A 21802-nucleotide genomic window follows, 5' to 3' on the forward strand; every position below is an offset into this window, starting at 1 on the left:
AGTATCTATCAATATCAATATTCGAGACGAGACCGAGACTTTCGAGACTGACCTAAGTCTCGTCTCGGTCTCGTCTCGATTTATAGAGGTCTGTCTCGGTCTCGGTCTCGTCTCGGTATTTAAAAGTCCGTCTCGGTCTCGGTCTCGTCTCGGTATATAAAAGTCCATCTCGGTCTCGGTCTCGTCTCGATAATTCGAGACGAGACCGAGACGAGACCGAGACTAGACAGTGACCACAGCCGACACTTATATAAAGACAGTAATCACAGATTATACATAAAAACTCCATATAGAATAATCTGTATGAACATTTTATTTAACCAGCATTCAAATAACTAACCAACAAGCTCAGCTCAGAAATTTGTAATAATGTGTTCCAGCCCTATTCTTTGAAGATGAATTCTATTGGTAAAAGTATAAACCGGAGTTTAGTATCTCTTTTTTTACAGAAGAAAGTTACGTACCACTGGCTAGATAAAACAGGGATACTGTGAGATGTGTGCGGAAATCTCTCTGTTCCAGACGTTGGACATATGCCACACCACAATACAGAGATCCATCCTGCAGCTGCCGTACAGGCACGTAGCCAAGGGGTGGGTCTGGGGGGTCCGGAACCCGCTTCGAGACCAGAAATGAAAAATTAAGGGAGGATGAAACAAAAAGAAATGAGAAAAGAAGAATCAGCATTAAAAATAAAAAAAGCAAGCGTTTGGTTACTCTTTCTTATGAGAAACTTTGTGTGGAGGAAACGGGGTAGGGGGTAAGTTAAAAATTGATATTATTGTGACTGAGCATTCCGAATTCCATCTAGCTCCATGCTAATCCTATGGACTACAAATGACGATCGATAAACCAGTTCGATCAGATAGACTCTCAGGTAGAACTTAAGAAATGACCACAATCACCAATCATATGAGCATGGCAACAAAGATTCCAGTTACACTTGCTAAAGAAATTTTTAATTTCGCAGCAACACTAATATTTTTTATAGGATGTTTTTACTGCTGGAAGAGATCTCGTTGCTGTCCTTGGCGGCATTAAACGAAGATGAAAAGAAGAAGAAAGAAGACAGGAAGAACAGAGTTCGAATGATCTCGGAAACCATTCTTTTTCAATATTTTTTTTTTGTATTCTTTTACTCGAGATTTCTTCATAGTTTGTTATTAAAATACTTACTAACATATCCTCATTTTATTGTCCTAACAAATCAATATGGGTATGTTGCCAGTAAAATAGTTTAGATGGATGAAGCCCCTGATGTGTATAAGCACAGTATTTCATGTCACCCTCCTTGCGAAATCCAGGATAAACGAACCAATATGTTGCCAATATGTTGCCAATATGTTGCCAGTAAAATAGTTTAGAAAGATCGATAAAATGAAATGAAATCTTTAAGTTTAACGTCCCATTGTTATGCCGGTTAGGCTAAAGGAGACGGTGATAATGAGAAATGAGTGAAATGGCGAAATGAAGAAAGTGGGAGGAAACGGGAGAACCTCGAGAAAACCCGGGAGCACGGTGTTTGTCCACCTAGAACGATCGATCCCCTGGTGTGGTAACTACAATATTTCATCACGGACTCCCCCCCCCCTTATTACTAAATCCTGGCTACGTGCCTGTGCCATATATATGTGCTTCTCCCAGAATTCTGTTGATATACGCGTGTAACGAGGGCGTGTGGAAGGAGAATGCAAGAAATTGCAATATACGGACAGATTGCCAGAAAAGGAGAAAGCATGATTGGACAGAAAAAAACGTCGCAAACACCCATACTGAATGTAAGTGATAGGTGTAATGTCTGTTACGTCCGAAGTCTACAGACAGTTGCCTCCGCCCCTACTCCTTCCTGCTGTTACCGGCATGGAACATACCTTCATTCCAGTTGTGATGGTGAAAAAAGCATTGGGACATAGGTAACCATTTGGTGTCGCATTTGTCGAGTAACGTTTAGTCTCCTGTGTTTCAGGCTACTGGCGTTTCAGACTTGATTAAATACACATTGTAACACAGAGATACCTCAAAGTTTTACTCATTTTTTACCTCTCGACAATTATAATTATCCTATAAGTATCGCTTTTTATTCTTCTCATTGTGAGCCACCGTGGATCAGTGGTAGAGTGATTAGTTTTAGCTCGTGGGGTCAGCAGTTCGATCACAACTCCCACCAACATATTTAATCCTGCTTACGAACACAATATATTCCACACAACCTATGTTTCCTACAGACAATTCTGTGCGCTCGCTTCATAGCGTTTTGGGTGCTTGGCCTGGAAGTTACCAGATTAATCCTCCAGATTGTAGGGTATTTTTTCTCTCCGCATATTCAAAATCTTCCCACTTACTTTACTATGTTTATATGAATTAAGTTAAGCACAAAAGAATTCCATACTCCGTTGTTCTTCTATTGTTATGAGACGTCCATCTTTCCAGGTATATTAGTAGTTTCAACGAAGGCTATCAGAAGATATAAAGTTCATCCACCTACCTTGACTGATATCACATGACATCCTCAGACATGTATAGTCAATCCTACTTTTAACACGTCCTCCTGCACGAAACAGTAGGCCTCACGACTGATAACCATCTTTAAAATAGTTCCCGACTGTTTAATTACAATGTACTTTTGCCTAGATTAGATATCTAGATCTATTGTTACCATTAAAAGGTCATATGGTTATACTTTAGATTGGTAAAGCATAGAAGTCTGAACATTGGATGACAAATCTTTCAACCTCTTTATTAAATACACAAGTCAGTTCTTCCATATAAAGTTTAACAGATGTAAATGCCACTATCTTCTGCGAGTGATTGGCAAGGACATGGATCCCCATTGGCGGAGATCTAACCATTATTCATATAGCCTTGATATATTCTTTATGCAGTTGTATAAAGATGCACAAGTAATGTCCACTTTGGAGTGAGAAGGCCTCATCCTTTGACTTTTGCAATTTGGTTATGTTCGGACACAGTCAGAACAAGACGCAAGTAAATCACTCCTTCGTCCCGATGTAGTTTATGTGTTGCTCCAGTCATGGTCAACACATGCTGTATACTGTATACTGTATCACTTTAATGTTATCCATTATGGTGGTAGTGGACGAACCACTTTCAATGCCCAAATGGTATCTTTAAGTACATAATTATTTGGCATATGTACAACACATCCGGGTAAATTCACGATACGTTAATGACCATTATTACCAAAATGAATGTACAAGATGTTTAGGTCTTATTTCTTCCAGTAAAAACGAATTGAAAACTGTAGCGGATATATATATATATTTATAGACTAGTTCCTTGCTTGTATATTATTTGCTTGCCCGCATATTACTTGCTTGCTTCTTATGTTGTTTTAGAAAGCAAAGGTAGGAAAGGAAATATAGCAAGTAACTCGTTTTGTAAACATAAAGAAGAATGTAGGAAAATATTTACCTACCCTTGATTTGTAATGCTCGGTGAAATCGGGTAAAGGAAACACCATCCAAAGTTTTCTCAAAGCTTGTACTGGAACAACATAAAGTTTTATTTGCAGTTGGTCAGGCCCAAAAGGGTGTTCTGGGCAAGTAAAACGCTCTACTTCTTTATTTTGTACTTCGGAAAATGATTTTACAACCAATTCCTGCAATTCATCCAGGGATTCTGAAAATGAAACGATAATAATACACCGTGTTTAGATTTTTTAAAAACATACAAATAACACTATCAATTTGTTATTAATGAATATACATTTCTTAATTTGTATTTGTAGATATATTTATAGATTACAGAGAAGACTATTAATTGTCATATATTATACATACTGTCCCAGAAATTTAAAAAAAAAAAAAAAGTTATAGCTCTACATGTTCATTGGCCATTTGCTCTCTATAAATAATTGACCAGAGCTTTCTCGTGGCTAAGCGGTTAGCGTATGCGCGTTTTGGATGAAAGAGCCGGTTCGATTCCCCGTGGAGCTCATGTGGTTCGGATTCCACGTTAAGCTCTAGATCCACGTCCCATATAGCCTCGCTGCTAAAAGGGACGCTAAATTCAATTGAGTTGATTTTGAAAATGAAAATGAAATGAAATTTTTGAGTTTTACGTCCCACGGTTATGCCGGTTAGGCTAAAGGAGACGGTGATGATGAGTAATGAATGAAATGGTGGAGTGAAGAAAGTGGGAGGAAACGGGAGAACCCCGAGAAAACCCACGCACACGGTGTTTGTCCACCACAAAGTTCACTTGGCGGGAGCAGGGTTGAGTTGATTTTGAGTTTAACGTCCCGTTCAGCAGCGAAGCTATATAAGACGTGGACCTACTGATTAATGTGGAATCCGAACTACATGAGCTCCCGCAGGGAATCGAATTCGGATCTCTCACGCTGAAGGATTATCTGTATGTTGCCGAAAACTCTACTCGCATTGATTCGTTTACAAAGTAATTCTGTTATAGAAATCATGAATTATTTCTTTTTTATATGGGAATAATACTTTTACTAGTAAAACTGTTCTAGGAAGTCTATATGTTGCGTTGCCCAAACATAGTGAATATCGTTAACTTAGTTGGTTTCGCGTTTATACTTTGCTATAGTGCTACTTTGTTTTTTATTAGGATCACAAATAGATGGGGTAATAAGAATGTGCTGTTAGATTGTCCGTTTTAGCCCGTTACTCCACACGATAACTGTTGAACGAAAGCGATTTTTCGAGTACTATTTTTCGTAATAGATACAGCGATTATCTAGGCCGGGCTCGTTAAGAACCTGACACTAAACATAATACAAAAAAAAAATACGTGTTTTCTTTTGCTTGTTTTTCATGAGTGAAAGGAGATAATGAAATGCAACTTACCACAATCATAGGTAATGTTATTCTACAACAGAAAACATGAAGTTGAAGAATTTTCAGTGTTGCCATCCATAGAAATTATAGTGTTGCCAGAATAACATTTTCCCCAAAATCTAACTTAAGGCAGCGACGAGAGGAACGAACTTAACTGCATTTGATTACGTATCATGTTGTTTCCGAATCCTGTGAACTAATTTTTAAATAACATTATTATTTAATTTTAATAACTGTATGTTAAAACTATTTTGTTTATTACAAACTAAATACAGGTATTATTTAAAAAAAAAAAGTTCACAGAATTCCAAGACAACATGATAAGTAATCAAATGTAGTTGAGTTCGTTCCTCTAGTCGCTGTTTTAATTTAGATTTTGGGGGAAATGTCATTCTGGCAACACTGTAATTCCTAGGGATGACAATACTGAAAATTCTTCAGGTTCATATTTTCTGTTGTAGAATAACATTATCAAAGACTGTGGTAAGTTGCATTTCATTATCTCCTTTCACTTATGAAAAACAAGCAAAATAAAAATGGTAAATTTTTGTATTATTTTTTAGTGTGTCAGGCTCTTAGTAGAGTTAATCCGATAACATCACGGTTAACGGTGAATATCTATGTCGTTTAAAATCTACGTTCTCTGGCTTGTATGCAACCTGCACAGTAGCAATGAAATGTAGGTTGCCTAAAATGTAAGGATATACATATTTTATTAGCGGGTCAATCCATGCAAAGTGATCGAGAAAAAAGAAAAATTGTCGCTCGACCTTTTCAGAAAAATCTATTTTTTTCATGAATGTTTATCCTATATCAGGATATTTCAAAACCACAATTAATTATTTTTTACAATATCCCATGGCGACGCAACGGCTGGCGCCATTTTGCGTTTTTTCGATTTTAGTCGTTTACGTTGTTTTGAATATTTCAACATGTATTTGTCCTAACAAATTGAAAATTGTTGGACGTCTCTAACTCTGAAGAGCTAAAACTTTGATCTCTTATCATTTTTGCCTAAAACCATTTGAAGGGGTGAAATCAGGGTCTGCAGTAGCAACATTTTTGGAAACATGTTTGGGAAGAGGAAACAACTGACGTAGAGGTATGAATTTGTGAGTGGGTGTAGTCTGGGGTCATAAGTTAATACCCAAAAATTTACAGGCCTGTATCTACTCCCAAAGACCTTGAAAAAATCGTAAAGTTGGGGAATTATGCCAATTTAGCATATTTCACTGTCCAATATCTCCAATGGGCCTGGATAGAAAAATCTGAAATTTTGGGAATAGTTAGTCCTTTAGTAGGCCTATACCATAACACACAACAAAGCGCGTTTTGTATTTTTGAGCAGAAGGGGTCAATGTATTAAGGAATGACGTCATACTCTAGGAGATGTTTTGTTAATAAAACCTACTGGAAATTTGTTGTTGTGAAGTAAAATAAAGTAGGATGAATGGTTAGTCCAGTCAAGGCTCTCAAGCTCGTTTCTTTCCTCTAGTTGCAACACTGTCTTATCAGACCCACAACAGCACTGGTGAAGAATGCCACTATCAGCAGAAGGCGAGAAAAGTCAAAATGCATCCTTGACCAAAAAAGTCAGTAAGTATTCCTTGGTTTTGCTGCTTGCTATACCAATGATACTCATGCTTATTCTTGTTTTAACTGTCAACTCATGCAGGAGACTGTTGCCCTTTCTTTTGATCTGCATTCTCAAGTCAGTGAACACTTACTGCAAACACTGACAAATTTCCAGTAGATTTTATGAACAAAACACCTCCTAGAGTATGACCCCGTACTCGTCATTACTTAGTAGTTTGACCCCCTTCTGTTCAAAAATACAAAACGTACTTTGTTGTGTTATAGTATACTAAAGGACTAACTATTCCCAAAATTTCAGATTTTTCTATCCAGGACCATTTGAGGACAGTGAAATATGCTAAAGTGGCATAATTCCCCAACTTTACGATTTTTTCAGGCCTTTGAGAGAAGCTACAGGTCTGTAAATTTTTGTGTATTAACTTATGTCTCCGGACTACACGCACACACAAATTCATATCTCTACGTCAGTTGTTTCCTCTTCCCAAACATGTTTTCAATGTCCAAAAGTGTTGCTAGTGCAGACCCTGATTTCACCTCTTCAAGTGGTTTTAGGCAAAAATGTCAAAGAAATCAAAGTTTAGCTCTGCACGAGTTGGAGACGTCCAGCAATTTCTAATTTGTTAGGACAAATACATACTGAGATATTCAAAACAACGTAAACGCCTAGAATCAAAAAAACGCAAAATGGCGCCAGCCGTTGCGTCGTCATGGGATGTTGTAAAAAATAATTAATTGTGGTTTTGAAGTATCCTGATATAGGATAAACATTCATGAAAAAATTAGATTTTTTGGAGATGGTCGAGCGGCACATGCTTGATCACTTAGAATGGGTTGACTTTGCCGCAAAATGTCCCTCGAATATCCCAGTCAAATCACGTCATATTCTTTACCTTCACCAGACTTTACTTTTAATAGACTTATAATCTTGATACCTTATAGAAGCAAGCATAAAAGAGCTTCTATCACCAACACAACACATACTTCCGCATATATTCAAAACATATTGTCTGCTCCTTAATAATCTTTACTTTTTTTCAGTACACTGTGTTTAGTTTAACGACTAGATATCTAATCATGTGAATTTATATAAGAAAATTTTACCTTTTCCCAAAACAGACAATCCCATGATGTTTGCAGAATACCACTTTTCATGAAATTTGACAAGCTCATCCCTTACGTCGATTCCTAGTTTTTCTGGAATATCCACCAACGTGTTCGTGTTTCCTTTGAAAGACAATTAGTACTATAAATGTATTAATTTATCAATTCTAATGCACTAGGATTTACCAATGTCTTCACTAAAATTTAATAATGCTATAGACCACCAATAGACTACTCATACTTAGATACTCATGAAATTGATCAATAACGCAAAGGGTGGAGCTAAATGTGTGAAAGTTGGGTAAAACAATTTAATTTAATTTTTTACTTAATATTTGATATTTCGAATATTTTCCATAAAATTGAATAAAGCAAACGCTTCCTGCTAAGGAAAAGCTACTTACATACTTCTTGACTTCAGAGGTAACTTTAGTAGTGTTTTGGGAACTCCGGTGGTAGGTTTCATCGTGGCTAAATTTTTAGCTATACCTATTTTCAGTGTGGTACATGTTAGTGATTCTCGGTGGGGGTTGATGTGGTTTGGTTCTCTCTCACCATAACCGCTAGGTTCTATGCTTTATAACCTCGGTGCTGAAAAGAGAAGCTTAACTCCGACAAAACGGCCTTGTAAATTTTAAACATCTCCTATTAATTTTATTTGTACATTAACTGGTATTCAAATAAAAGCAAGTCATGGAACTATAAATACAATTAAAATCGACACAGGTGCACGGAGGGAAATACGGAAAACTTTCACTTCTATTGTAGATATGTTACAGTTAATTTAGGTATCAAAATAACTAAATGATTAAACAAAAAGTACTTGAGTAAGTCATTTCTGAACTGAAAATAGCCCTACTCTAACGGCTAGAATATGTGCCTTTTGGTGAAAAGGATTTTTCCAGTTCGATTATCTCTGGGATAGTACCAAACGCACAACAGTGAGATACCATATTAAATTTTAGTAACTCTTCTTGGGCTATCAGTCAGGTGAAGGTATTAGCATCCAACGTTTCGAATGCAGATATAGCATTCATCTTCAGGGATTGTAATAAGTCTTCTCAGACTATCAGTCAGGTGAAGATACATTAGCATCCGACGTTTCGAATGCAGATATCGCATTCATCTTCCGGGAATGTAATAAGTCTTCTCAGGCTATCAGTCAGGTCAAGGTATTAGCATCCGACGTTTCGAATGCAGATATCGCATTCATCTTCAGGGATTGTAATAAGTCTTCTCAGGCTATCAGTCAGGTCAAGGTATTAGCATCCGACGTTTCGAATGCAGATATAGCATTCATCTTCAGGGATTGTAATAAGTCTTCTCGGGCTAACAGTCAGGTGGAGGTATTAGCATCCAACATTTCGAATGCAAATATCGCATTCATCTTCCGGGATTGTAATGAAGAGACCGAAACAGAAACAGAAAAGTTAAAAATAAAAACGCCCCTCAGGAAACCCGGGCCCTGACAGAGAGTAAGGCATCAACCATCTGTCTACATGCCTCTCCTCACATGCAGTAAGTAAACTAAAGAATCTGTCGGGGGGGAATGTGTGTACCGCGGTTTATATCTTTTCGGAAGACATTTACACGCGAATCTGAAGTTGTTTAGATAGAAGGAAAGAAGGGTAAATAAGAAAACAGGAAAGCGCGTAAGAATTATTATTTTGATTTTCATAGAGGAACAAAAACTTGGAAACCAGGGAAAAAAACTCCCTTAATCGGTCATGCTGCATGCAATAGGAAAACCATGGTGGTCCATGGCAAAACCACACTGGAAGAGGTGGCAAAAATCCATGTAAACATGTCTGTAAAAATAACTTAATAAATTATCTGTTATTATTGAACTATCTGTGTTGTCTGTATTGGGGACCTGTATTGTTAATGGGACATCTGTTATTTTTTAAGCGTGCATGTCTGTAATCATTGTCCATGGCCTCACCTGGTCGTCATCGATTTGCATCGGTCACAGTTGCGTAGGTTTCCCCTGCTTTACATTGTATCCCCGCACTGTTCCTTCTGTTTTGCTGGCATGTTGTCTGTAGTTGAATTTCGCTTTGACAGTGTCTGCATAAGTTCTGGAGATGTAGATTTTTTCCTGTAGTGGATGTAATTGCGTTGACTGAAGATTTTCTTAGATGCTGCTTGCATGGCTATGATTAAGCTTTTATGTTTCTGTTGGTTTGCAGTTGATGTTAGGTCGCTATTTTGTTTGTGGCTATTTCAATTTCTTCTTTTATCCATCTCGTCACGTCATTGTTGAGTACTTCTGCTGTGCTGGATGCGGGTGTTTGTGATGACTTGTGGGCCTGAAAAGAGCCATCAGTTAGGTTTGGTTCTCCTTCTATTTCTATTAGTGGTGGTGGTCTTCTTGATTGTTGCGCTTTTGGTCGCCTTGGGCAGCTACAACTACCAGTACGGTGGGAATCGCTTATGCGCGTGGCAGAGAAGTTATTCTTGCTGGTTTCTTGCACTCTTCTTTGTGTTGCTTTCCACAGCGGTTGCAGACACTTTCTACTTTGCACCAATACTTGAGATGTCCGTACGGATAGCAGTTGTGGCATGGCATCGGTCTGGGGACCGTCCTGGATGTTTCTGCTGTGTATTCACTCCAGCTACTAGTAGTTGGTTTACTTGCTGTGGGTCATCAGAGAAAATCCTAAGTAATGGTGTAGGTCCTTTGTCAGTTTTGATCCTGGTAATATTTCGGATATTTAGTTTCTTCTTCCTAGGGGACGTGAGCATGTATTTATAGTGACTATTTAGGGGCAGAGCTATGAATGGGAGCTTGTGAGTGGCTGAGGGAAATGATGGCTTCTGATTGAGTGAGGGACGCTGACACCTGATTGGCTGTTGTTGTGGCTACGAGAAATGTCTTTGTTGAAGTCTGTTTTTGTCCCTGAAAAGGGCCAACCAAATAGGGCTGAGTTGACTCTATTAAGACTGTTCCTTTCCCATGAGATAACTATGGTTTCCTTTATTGTTCTGTCCCAAACATTGCTGTACTTATTTACTATGGTGGTATCTCGAAACTTCGCAATGTCTGTGTTCGAAACGTCGGATGTCGAAACGTTCGATCGGCTTCCATGCAGATAGCTCGAGAAGAGTTACTAAAATCACGTTTCCAGTAAAAATTCAATTCTTACCACACTAAATTGTAGATATTGTCCTATATATCCTCGCCGCTAAAAACACAATCAATCAAATTAGATCAACTGGCTGATTTATGACGTGATAGCTTGAAGAAGGACCATGAAACGCAGTCAGAAGAATGATAGAAAGGAGCAGCGCAGTTCGTAAATGTTAAGAAGTATTGATACTTTACAAATAGTCACGAGCCCACAAATAGTTCATCGTCTCTACGACTGATATTTTTATTTTTGTGTCAACACTGGTTTGACAACATTAAATTGCTCAGTCTGCTTGTTATTTCTGCTTTTGGAACTGAGAAGGTTTTGGATTATTACATCATAAACCATCAAGCTTAAATTTTGAAATGGATGTTTTATTTTATAGATAATCTACGTAATAGACTGACCACAACGTACACTTAATTAAATTATCTTCCCAGCTCAACGTTACTTTTTTAAGAACTAATTCAGATCTACGGGGAGGAAGTTGGGGGAATTTTCATTCACAGAATAATTCAATTCTTGAAAAGTAATAAGCCTTGGAATACATAAAAATATATTGACATGTATGAAGAATCAAACAATTGTATTTATAACGGTCCCTACCTCCACCCAAGTGAGTAAGCTCAATTCTTTCCAAAGTGTGCGAAAATGTTTTCCTAAGTTTCTCACTCCCTCGGGAAAAATCATGAGAAATACTCGACTGATCTGCTTGTAAAATACGTAGGAGGCTACTTCACTTGGGTTCCCTTGTTTTTAACCAGCCAGTCTACACCCGCTTATGACTCCCTTCACAATTTCGTTCCTTCAAGTTACCGTTCTGAAAAGCATCGTTATGTGTAATTAAAGTTCCATTGTTCCATTTTCAATAAAATCATTTGCCCCAAAATTTCAAGGGATCAACCTGTGCCCTAAAACTCACCTGTGGGCACATCTGTTCAGAGCACCATATTAACTCTGCCTATTCATATTTTTCAGTAGATATAATCGTCTTTTTTTTTTTTAAATATTCTTTCTTTGAATACAAACATGTAAACATGCGAAATGTCTGAAATTGAATTGACAACACACTTGAGCTTAGAAAATGCAGGCCAATCAGGTAGTAAAACGTATGCGAACAGAAATTTTTACTCTCAAAATGCGGATATATATGGTAAACTTAGTTTTAAATAGTTTTGTTTACACCCACATGAAATGTTCTGCTCTAAATACCTTAGTGTGCAGCAATATGTAAAGTTTTGTTTTAATTGCCTTTGCTCAGACGCATTTGAAAGTTCTCGCTACGTCTATGAACTATAGTGTGTATGCTAATCACATTTACCTATTCCAAACTTCCTATATGGATGATCTGGTGCCGACGTGTGTTTATATACTTGTTGTATTCTTACGTCATCTTCCATCAATTTCGCGTCATTCTCTGAGTTCACTGCATTCAGCTCTCTTCTCGTTGCACTTTCAGGAAATAATGGGTTGATTATGAACTGTGATAATCTAAAATAAACAATATATATAAAATATGCAATCAAGAAACAAGAAACAATGAAAGTTTTTCTATTTATTTCTTAAACTCGATTTCGTCCTTCATAAACTCGATGCTGCATTAACATTTACGCTGCCATACTGGTTTTGCGTGACTGTCACCGTGGGGTCAGGGGATATTTTTGAACTTACCGTAATCAGAGTGGTGTAATTTTTAATATATTTCGTTGTTTTGTCTTATTGACCCTCTATTGGTGTCTTTGGAAGTGTCCACCCGTGGTACACATGGCCCCAGAATATAAATTTACATCCTGAGTCCACGTGTACCACCGGCGGATACTATCATTTTTGGCATTGTTTTCATATCTTTTTAGTATAAAATAAAATTACTAATGTTTAGTCATTATAATTGTATACGTTCTTTACTGTTTAGTCAAACATTTCCTGCGTAATGCACACTCAGGCAGGTTGTAGGAACATGGAGGGATATTTTCGTTGCCATATCAGGAACAGCATCGAAAACATCCTGGCAACACTTTTGTTTAATTTCAGTGATCTTAGTCATACAGTTGCAACATGTCCACAATAGATGACGATAAAATAATCGATGTCCTGATGGAATCAGAAAGTGAAAGTTCTAGTGATATAAGTGCTTTTTTCTGATGATGATTCGGATGCTGATCCAAACTTGTACCTGAAACGTCGAAAATATCTTCCGAAAATGATGCTGAAGCAGCTTTGTTCATCTGTATTTACCAAGCTCTGTCGTCTTGATTTTGGTTGTGTCCTTTTACCATAGAGAACTTTTGATGGGCGTAACAGTTTGTTTCGGTTACTAATAGAGATATTTTATCATCACTAAGAGAGCACTTGAAACACTGATAAGTTTTTCCCCTCAACTGACCACTAACTAGGAGATCAACATCAACATTGAGAGGGGTCGCATTGAAGATCTTCTTTGCAACTTAAACAGACTTCCACACTCCAACACACCCGTTGGTTTCATTCACATCGTCCAAATCAGAACTAATAATGTGGTCTGCAGCTGCTTCAACATCATTTTCGGGCGTTGTTTCCGATATTTCAGGTATAAAGTGGATCAGCATCCGAATCATTAAAAAAAAACACTTATATCACTAGAACTTTCACTTTTTGATTCCATCAGAATATCAGTTATTTTATCTCTTTCTATTGTGAACATCTTGGAACTGAATATTGAGATCTCTGTAAATAAACAAAAGTGTTGCCAAGAAGTTTTCAATGTTGTTCCTGCGATGGCAACAAAAATATCCCTCCATGTCCCTGCAATCTGCTTGGGTGTGCATTAGGCAGGGAATGTTTGACTAAACAGTAAAGAACGTATACAATTATAAAGATTAAACATTAGCAACTTTATTTTATACCAAATTGAGATAGAAACAATATCAAAAAGTGAAGTGTACCACGAGTAGACACCAGTAGTTAAAAGTTTTTTTTTCTTTTTTTTCAATATGCAAAGTAACATTAAATACTTCAGGAAGCCGTGAACCATTTTTATATGTCACATGTGGAGGTAATCTCTTCTAAAACGTATATTCCACTTCACGCTGTATGCCCGTCGGTAGAGCACGAGGCCTCAAAGAGTTAGGGTTGGGTATCCACGGGTGGTACACATGACCCGCTGAAGCGAGCATGGTATGACCACCGGTGGTACACATGGCAGCGAAAGTGTAGGACATAAATATAAACATTCACTGAATTAAATTCAATTGTAATTTCAACGAAGAACACAGGAAGAACTACGATCCGCATATTTTGATTCTAGTCACATATCTTCTCTGTATTTCTAGTTGCGTAATCTTTCGATTATAAAAATGATGAAGCATCATGAGAACCAAAATGAAAATAAATGAAATTTCTAGTTGTACATTCCATTACTGTGCCCTTTAGACTAAAGGAGACTGGTGATTAATGTAGAAGAATGATAATAAAAGAACCCATGAAATAAGAATGCGGAAGAAAATAGAAGAACACCGAAGAAAAACACGGACACAATGCTCTTCACCACAAACTTACTTAGTATGGGATCGAATCAGGGAATCCTAGCACGTGAAATGTGTGCTCTATCACTGAACTACCGTGCCCGCCTCGTTATAATCAACTAATATAGAACAGGCGTCTAGTTTTCGATACCTGAGTAATATTATAGGTAATGCTATGAAGTGTGAAGGTGAAACAAAAGCAAAGATAGGAATGGAGAAAAAAGATTTTAGGAGAAAGAAAATACTATTTTGAGAGGGCTTGAATAAGCAGTTGAGAAAAAGACCCATAAAATGCTTCGTGAGAGGAGTATACTGTATGGTTTAGAAACATGGACATTATACAAAAATGATGAAAAACGAAATGTGAGTATGAGAAGAATAGAGATAATTAACTGGGTCTAGCGAAAAACGAATAAGAGGATGTTAGAAATGGTGGGGGAGAAAAATGCAATTTTAGATATTATTAAGAAGAGGAAGAGAAACAGTTTGGGACATTGGATAAGAAGGAACTGTATCATGAGGGACATTTTAGAGGGTATGTTGGCAAGAAAAAGAGGGAGGGGCGAGGGAGACTACAATTAATGGGCATTATGAAAACAGTAGAATCGTACGTGAAGACGAAGAGATTAGCTAAAGATCGTGAAGCATGGAAGTTTCTTCGCTGCGGCAATTGCCCAGCCAGTAATTGAAGAATACCTATGATGATGATGATTATTATTATATTATAGTGAATGGTAAAATGAAGTACCTTTACCTATCTAAAGCTTCAGACAGATATTCTGGATCAACATCGAACATGTAAGACGTCTGATCCCCGGATGTGACAGCGTTAGAACTCCCAGAATGACTCGATAGAAATTTATCAAAATCATTTTCCTCTGGATATTTTTCACTGCCCAGGAAGAGCATATGCTCACAAAAATGAGCCAATCCCTGTACATTATCAGGGTCACTCAGACTTCCTGAAATAAACGAATAAATTAAAATAAGCACACACATTAAAATATCATTTTAGTTTCAAATTCAAATTCAAATTAGAAGTTAAAAAGAAACTTCTTCGAAATATTTTAATAAAACTAATTATGATTATTTATTTGGGTACACTGAAATTGCGCAAACTTTCGTTCCCTTATCTGTTGACGTGAAATTTTCTGTAAATATATATACAGGGGAAAGACAAAAAAATCTAACAACACTTCATACAAGACACGTAAGTTTGGCCCTCCACTGTACAACACGTGTTGCGGTTGCCGATCTTATTTTGTTTTCAATGTGTCATGTGGACTTTCCTCTTTCGTCAGCACTAACCAATTCACCTGTGAGTGTCGTAGTGTGAAAGTGGTGCGGTAAAATGGGCGACCTAACAGACTTCCAAAGAGGCATGATCGTTGGTGCCCGTTTGGTTGTAGCTTCAGTGGCAACAGTGGCCAACATGTGGGGTATCGAAAGACATTGTGTCCAATGTCACGAGGGCATACACAATTCATGGGCAAAAGACGTCTGCAAAGCACAACAGTGGTCGAAACACAATCCTGTCAGATAGGGACCGGAGGGCATTAAAACGGATTGTAGCAGCTAAAAAGACCACTGCAATGAAAATTACGTCTGAACTCAATTCCGGCCTACAAAACCCGGTTTCATCGAAGATAGTGCGACGGGAACTTCATAAAATGAAAATTCATGGCAGGGTCGCTATCGCCAAACCCCTGGTGACAGCAGTAAATGTGAAGAGGCGTATTCAGTGCCGCAAGGACCACAAGGTGTGGACCATTACGTGTGGCAGCAGTGGAAACACGTAATGTGGTCCGATGAATCGACCTTCACCTTGTTTCCAAAGACCGGTTTTGTTTACGTATGGAGAACACTGTCGCAGGCCTATGATACAGACTGTCTGCCCCCAACTGTAAAGCATAGGGGTGGTTCTGTTACAGTATGGGCAGTAATATCGTGGTTTTCTGCAGGTCCCATCATAGCCCTGCATGGAATGGTAAATGCTAAACTGTATGAGGCCATTTTGAGGGACCAGGTTCTACCCATGGCCCAAATATTGTTCCCCGATGGTGATGGCATCTACCAAAATGATTTGGCACCCTGTCACGCTGCAAAAACGGTAAAATCATGGTCTGAGGAGCATGACCAGGAGCTATCACACCTCCTCTGGATCCCACAATCACCAGATCTGAACATCATTGAGTCATTGTGGTCATTGAGTTAAAAAGGCGTGTTTGGTCTCATTACCCTCCACCAGCATCCCTTAAGGAACTGGAGCATGTTTTGGAGGAACAATGGTACAAAATTCCACACACCACGATTCAAGAGCTATATACGTCTATTCCACGTCGGATCCAAGCTGTTTTGGACTCAAAAGGAGGCTCCACTGCATACTAGGTTTGATTTTCACACTTTTGAAACGTTTTAGATTTTTTGTCCAACCTCTGTATATATATTGCTTTGTAAATATCAGGATTCAATACAAGTATATCTTACAAAGGAATGGCGTTTATTGTCGCGGTGGAAATTTGCTCAATTTCAGCACTTTATGTCCTTTGTTGATAAGTCATGAATCACAGACTTTATTTATCCTTAGAAAAATTTGCGCAATGTCGTTGCACCGATTTATTTATTTGACTTCTTGAAATTTTTGTAAAAACATTTTCTTGTACTATCTTCCCTCCCGTTTTTTGCGCGGGAAGAATAAGATTTATGGAAAATATTTTAAAGTTGTATATCGTCGGCGGAAATTCAAAACCTGCTATGTGCATTTTGCAGGAGAAGCGAAAAACAGTATCCTGGTTAGCTTTTTGGCTTTATAAAAGTGATGTTATAAGTAATATTTGATGCTGCACGTAACTGGTATCTTCTCAAGTAACTTGAGAAGGTACCAGTTACGTGCAGCATCAAATATTACTTATAACATCACTTTTATAAAGCCAAAAAGCTAACCAGGATACTGTTTTTCGCTTCTCCTGCAAAATGCACATAGCAGGTTTTGAATTGCCGCCGACGATATACATTTTTGTGGTTTCAAATACCTGTCAATGTAAGCTCAATTTCATTGAAATTATGCTTACAAATCCTCCTAATTTGCTTCTAAACAACTTTTCACTACTTCAAGAACCATTTGATTTGATTTTGAGTTTAGTGTCCTGTTCAGCAGCAAGGCTATATGAGACGTGTACCTACAATTTAACGTTGAATCCGAACCACATGAGCTCCACCGGGAATCGAATCCGGGTCTCTCACCCCAAAGGCACAAGACCGAGTCAAGTCGTTTTCCCCAAAATAAAAATAGTTTTTTTTTAAATTTATTATTATTATTATTATTATTATTATTATTATTATTATTATTATTATTATTATTATTATTATTATTATTATTTTGCCAGTTTTCGTCGTCCCGGGGTGGCTATTTCAAGGTGACTATTTCTCAAAGTTATGTTGTAAAATCGCTTTCTTACACCCGAAATCAGAAGTTATCCTTTGTTTTGTGGAAATTGTTATTCAAAATTTTATATTCTTCAAATTCAATTTTCAAAATATTAAACTTCAATCTTTTCCCAGTGTAGATAATTAGAGAAAGTGTCTTCCTGTATAAGATAATCCTACTTACTATTGTGTATGTAAAAAAAAGTATAGTCACAAATTTCATGCTTGTATGCTGAATGTTTCTAAAGAAATTCGTAATATTAATGTAAAAAGTTTCAATAAATGTATATACGTGTTTGAGTAGAATTACTCAAACCTCCCTCTTACAAAATTTCAACTTCGTAGATCAAGGAAGCTTTATCCTCGTTTTCGCCCTTTTAGATCTCCAATTTCAGAAATTGCGAGGAAAGTTTTACATTGTGCTGTTATGCATTTAAGTTATGATAAATTGCCTTCAGCGTACTGAAATAAACTAATACATATTTAATCAAATTAGTCTTCAAATTAATATCAACAGAGAGCATTTCTAGAAAAATTACAAGCTTTCTGTGCCCAATAGTTCCGAAGATGTTATAAAAGTCGAAGAAAATGTTTAAGGCCTCCTTATCACTCGTAAGTTTTCATTACTTCCTTAACCTATGGTGCATGAGAAATATTTATAAACAACATTTCTAGATTGTATGTCTAGTACACTGAGAAAAAAATTGTAGGTGGCGTACTTAAAAAGATAGGTTACATGCGTAATCCCTGTAGCTTTTGGACTTAACGTACAGCAGAAGTATAACTGAAAACGCATGTTTTATAATACTTTCTGTATAAGTGTTCCATCTATACGTACTTTCTGCATGAAACAATGTAGGCGGTCAGGATCTCAGATACAAATGGACGTATATAACATATAGCTGACGAAGGTAACATAAGTATATGCATGTGATATACGGAAAACTGTTAGATGTCAGACATCCTGCAACGGCATGATGCAACGTCTAAGGGCAGTGCCTATGTAACATACGGATAACGTATGCTCCGTCCTGATTTCTATAGTAAGCAAGAGGATACCGTATATTTGTATATACAATATACCGAACAAACTCCATGGCTCTGGATAAGTAGAGCAACAAATAAAACACAGTTCTCACCACAGCAGAATGAAATATATTAAAAACTATACTTACAATGTGTTACAGTTTCAAGGACCTAACGTCCTCTTCATCAGACACAAACACTCTTGAGTTTTTGTTTGTGTCTGATGAAGAGAACGTTAGGTCCTTGAAACTGTAACACATTGTAAAAATAGTTTTTAATATATTTCATTCTGCTCTGGTCAGAACAATATACCGCTGTCCCCGGAACGGATTTTTCTCTGTGTAGTTACTGGAATAACAGCATAGAGCTAAGGAGAATATTTATACAAAATTTCAAGATTGTATACCTAATAGTTTCGGAGATCAGGCTAACAACAGGAAATAATTAAAGATATCTTCCCGTGCATTTCGCAAAATAGTGTTTTATATATAGCCTATAGTGTGTAAGGAGAACTATACAACAATATCAAGATAAAGTGAGAAAAATCTGTTCTTCGGATAGCTTTATATTATACAAATATACGGAATCCTCTTGCTTACTACAGAAATCAATACGGAGCATACGTTATCCTTATGCTACATAGGCACTGCCCTTAGATGTTAACCACACCGTTGCAGGATGTCTGATATCCAACAGTCTTCCTTATATTATATACATATATGTATGTTACCTTCGTCAGCTATATATTATATAAGTTCATTTGTATGTGAGATCCTGATTGGCTGTATTGTTTCATACGGAATGTACGTACAGATGGAACACTTATACAGAAAGTATTATAAAACATGCGTTTTCAGTTGTACGTTTCCTGTATGTTAAGTCCAAAAACTACAGGATTTACAAATGTAACATACGATTGTAACATACGCCACACACAATTGTTTTTCTCAGTGTACTACCTTTAATAATTTCAGATATTTAACAAACAGCACAAAGAAATAATTCAAAAATAGTTATTTTCCTTTAGGGGTTGGATTTCGAAAAATATTGCTTTATATGAAGACAGCCTGGACTTCAAGAAAAAGAATTATACAAAAATTCAATGTTATACAACCAATAATAGATTCTAAAATCTAGAGAACGAAAAACAACTCTTATCTCCCTCATGGGTCTCATTTTGAGTGAGCCTGACTTATTTGCAATTCAATCTGAAACGAGAGCATTTGTACGACATTTTAAGGATGTATACCTAATACTATCAGAGATTTGGATAACGGCAAAGTCATTTCAAACCACTTTATTCCATTTGAGAAAGTGTATTTAAAAAAATAATCTTATCTACAGCCTAGAGTACAAGGAAAACATTAATATGAAATTTCGAGATTTTAGCCTAACAGTTTCGGAGATGTAGTGGTCAAGTATTCATTATTCAAGACCAATTATCCACTCTTACGGCCAAGTGCGCCAATCCCGGGGGGCCGAGGGGCCCGGGCCCGCCAAAGCTCATGTGGGCCCCTTACTGTATTTGTAAATTTACAATATTTGGCACAATTTGAATGCTATTTGTTTTAAAGTCCTCATATATGCTTTCTGCATCTGAATGCCCCCCCCCCCCAAATTTACTGAGAAATCGTCTCCCTTGCTTACGGCTACATATCGTAAAATAACGTCTTATGTAAAGCTTAAAGTGAAGAACATTTAAAGAAACTTCCAAGGTTCTATGCCTAGCAGTTTTGGAGATGTGACAAACAAGCCCCCCAGAAATCAAACATTATTATCCCTTTTTAAGAGTCTTTTCCTGACATGCAGACTATGTCGAAAAATAACCTAATGTATGTAATATCTGTTGGTTGTTTGAAATTATTTATACACGTTTCACTGCAGGCTTACTTTGCGATTGTCTCTCGTAAAAGGGAGGCTCGGTTGCTTCAACAATGCACGGCATTCACTAGTTAGAATGAAATTGTATTGTTCTTATTAATAGAATAATGGAAATGATGAAGGGTTTAAAAGTTTAAGGTCCCGTAAGACGAGGTTACTTTGCACAAGATTTAAAGAAGTTCATTAATAAACATTCAGTATGACCATAGTTATTGAAATATAAACTTTGGTGCATGTACAACATACAAAAAGTATGTTCAACATACGAGCATAACGTTTCTGTGCAATGTTTCCCTTCAACAGGGGTAAAATTGCGGGAGAATGCGGGAGACGCCGACCGCCACCTCGAAAATACATGTACGGTGTCCCCAGTTCCTAAAAATTACAATGGGCAAAGATAGGGACGGCGTGGCGTCATGGCGCAGCCTACCATCTCCTCAACTTTTCAAATCCACTTTTATCCCTGCCCTTCAGTATTTATACATTTTACTTTCTATACAAAACTGCATGCAGTCTACAAATATTGATATTATAATGAGGGTACCGGTATCGATAATTAGTAAGAATTAACCAATTTGTAAATAAAATTATATATTTTCCGGTATCGACACAGGAACCACAATTTAATAATTTACAATATGTTCCCCAGAAAATTGTCGAGAATATCTGGACGCATTTGAAGCTGACAACCAAGACTTGTTCAAAAATGTGGTGACTGGGGGATGAGACTGAGTGTACCTCAGAGTAAAGGGATTCAGAGAGTAAAGTGCAATCCAAGCAATGGCACCACAATGGTTCTCTACGTCCCAAAAATTCAAGTCTTCCAGATCAACCCAGAAATTTATGGCAATTTTCTGAACCATTGTGCCACAATTGACAGTGAAACTTATGTAACCACACTTAAGAAACTTAAAGAGGCAATAAAAAATAAGGTACAAAGACGTTCATTCAATCAAGCTCCTTTACGATAATGTATGTTCACACATGTCATTTTTAACAAATCAGGCGATTGCAAAAATGAGTTGGTCAGTAATGTCTCGCCACCCTATAGCCCTGATTTGACATCTGACTTTTACTTGTTTGGGCCTATGAAAGAAAAGCTAAGTCGTTTCGGATTCAATGACTTGGATGAAGTTAAAACAGCTTTAAAATCATTGGTCAAGAAGCAAATTCCTGAACTTTTACAAAATAGTTTTGATGTTTGTTTTCGACTATGGCAAATGTGTTCAAATTCATCGAAACTATGTTGAACGGTAGTTTTCTGTAGAGGACAGTTCAGTGTATGATTTGTAATACTTTTCGCTGTTATATATTGTTGTTG

General features: G+C 37.2%; 1 protein-coding gene across 1 annotated transcript in view; it reads right to left on the minus strand.

The window, feature by feature from the left end:
* LOC145665479 (insulin-degrading enzyme-like) overlaps positions 1–21802 on the minus strand; it is a 101836-nt gene that overhangs the window by 68690 nt on the left and 11344 nt on the right. Inside the window, exons 3-6 of the mRNA XM_081732789.1 lie at positions 14903–15110; positions 11970–12139; positions 7518–7640; positions 3437–3639 (exon numbers count right to left, since the gene is read on the minus strand). Coding sequence (XP_081588915.1) covers positions 3437–3639; positions 7518–7640; positions 11970–12139; positions 14903–15110 — 704 coding nt within the window. The remainder of the gene's footprint in view (positions 1–3436; positions 3640–7517; positions 7641–11969; positions 12140–14902; positions 15111–21802) is intronic.

Source organism: Thermobia domestica, chromosome 11, assembly GCF_964235325.1.
Source record: "Thermobia domestica chromosome 11, izTheDome1.hap1.1, whole genome shotgun sequence".
In the NCBI taxonomy this organism is placed as follows: Eukaryota; Metazoa; Arthropoda; class Insecta; order Zygentoma; family Lepismatidae; genus Thermobia; species Thermobia domestica.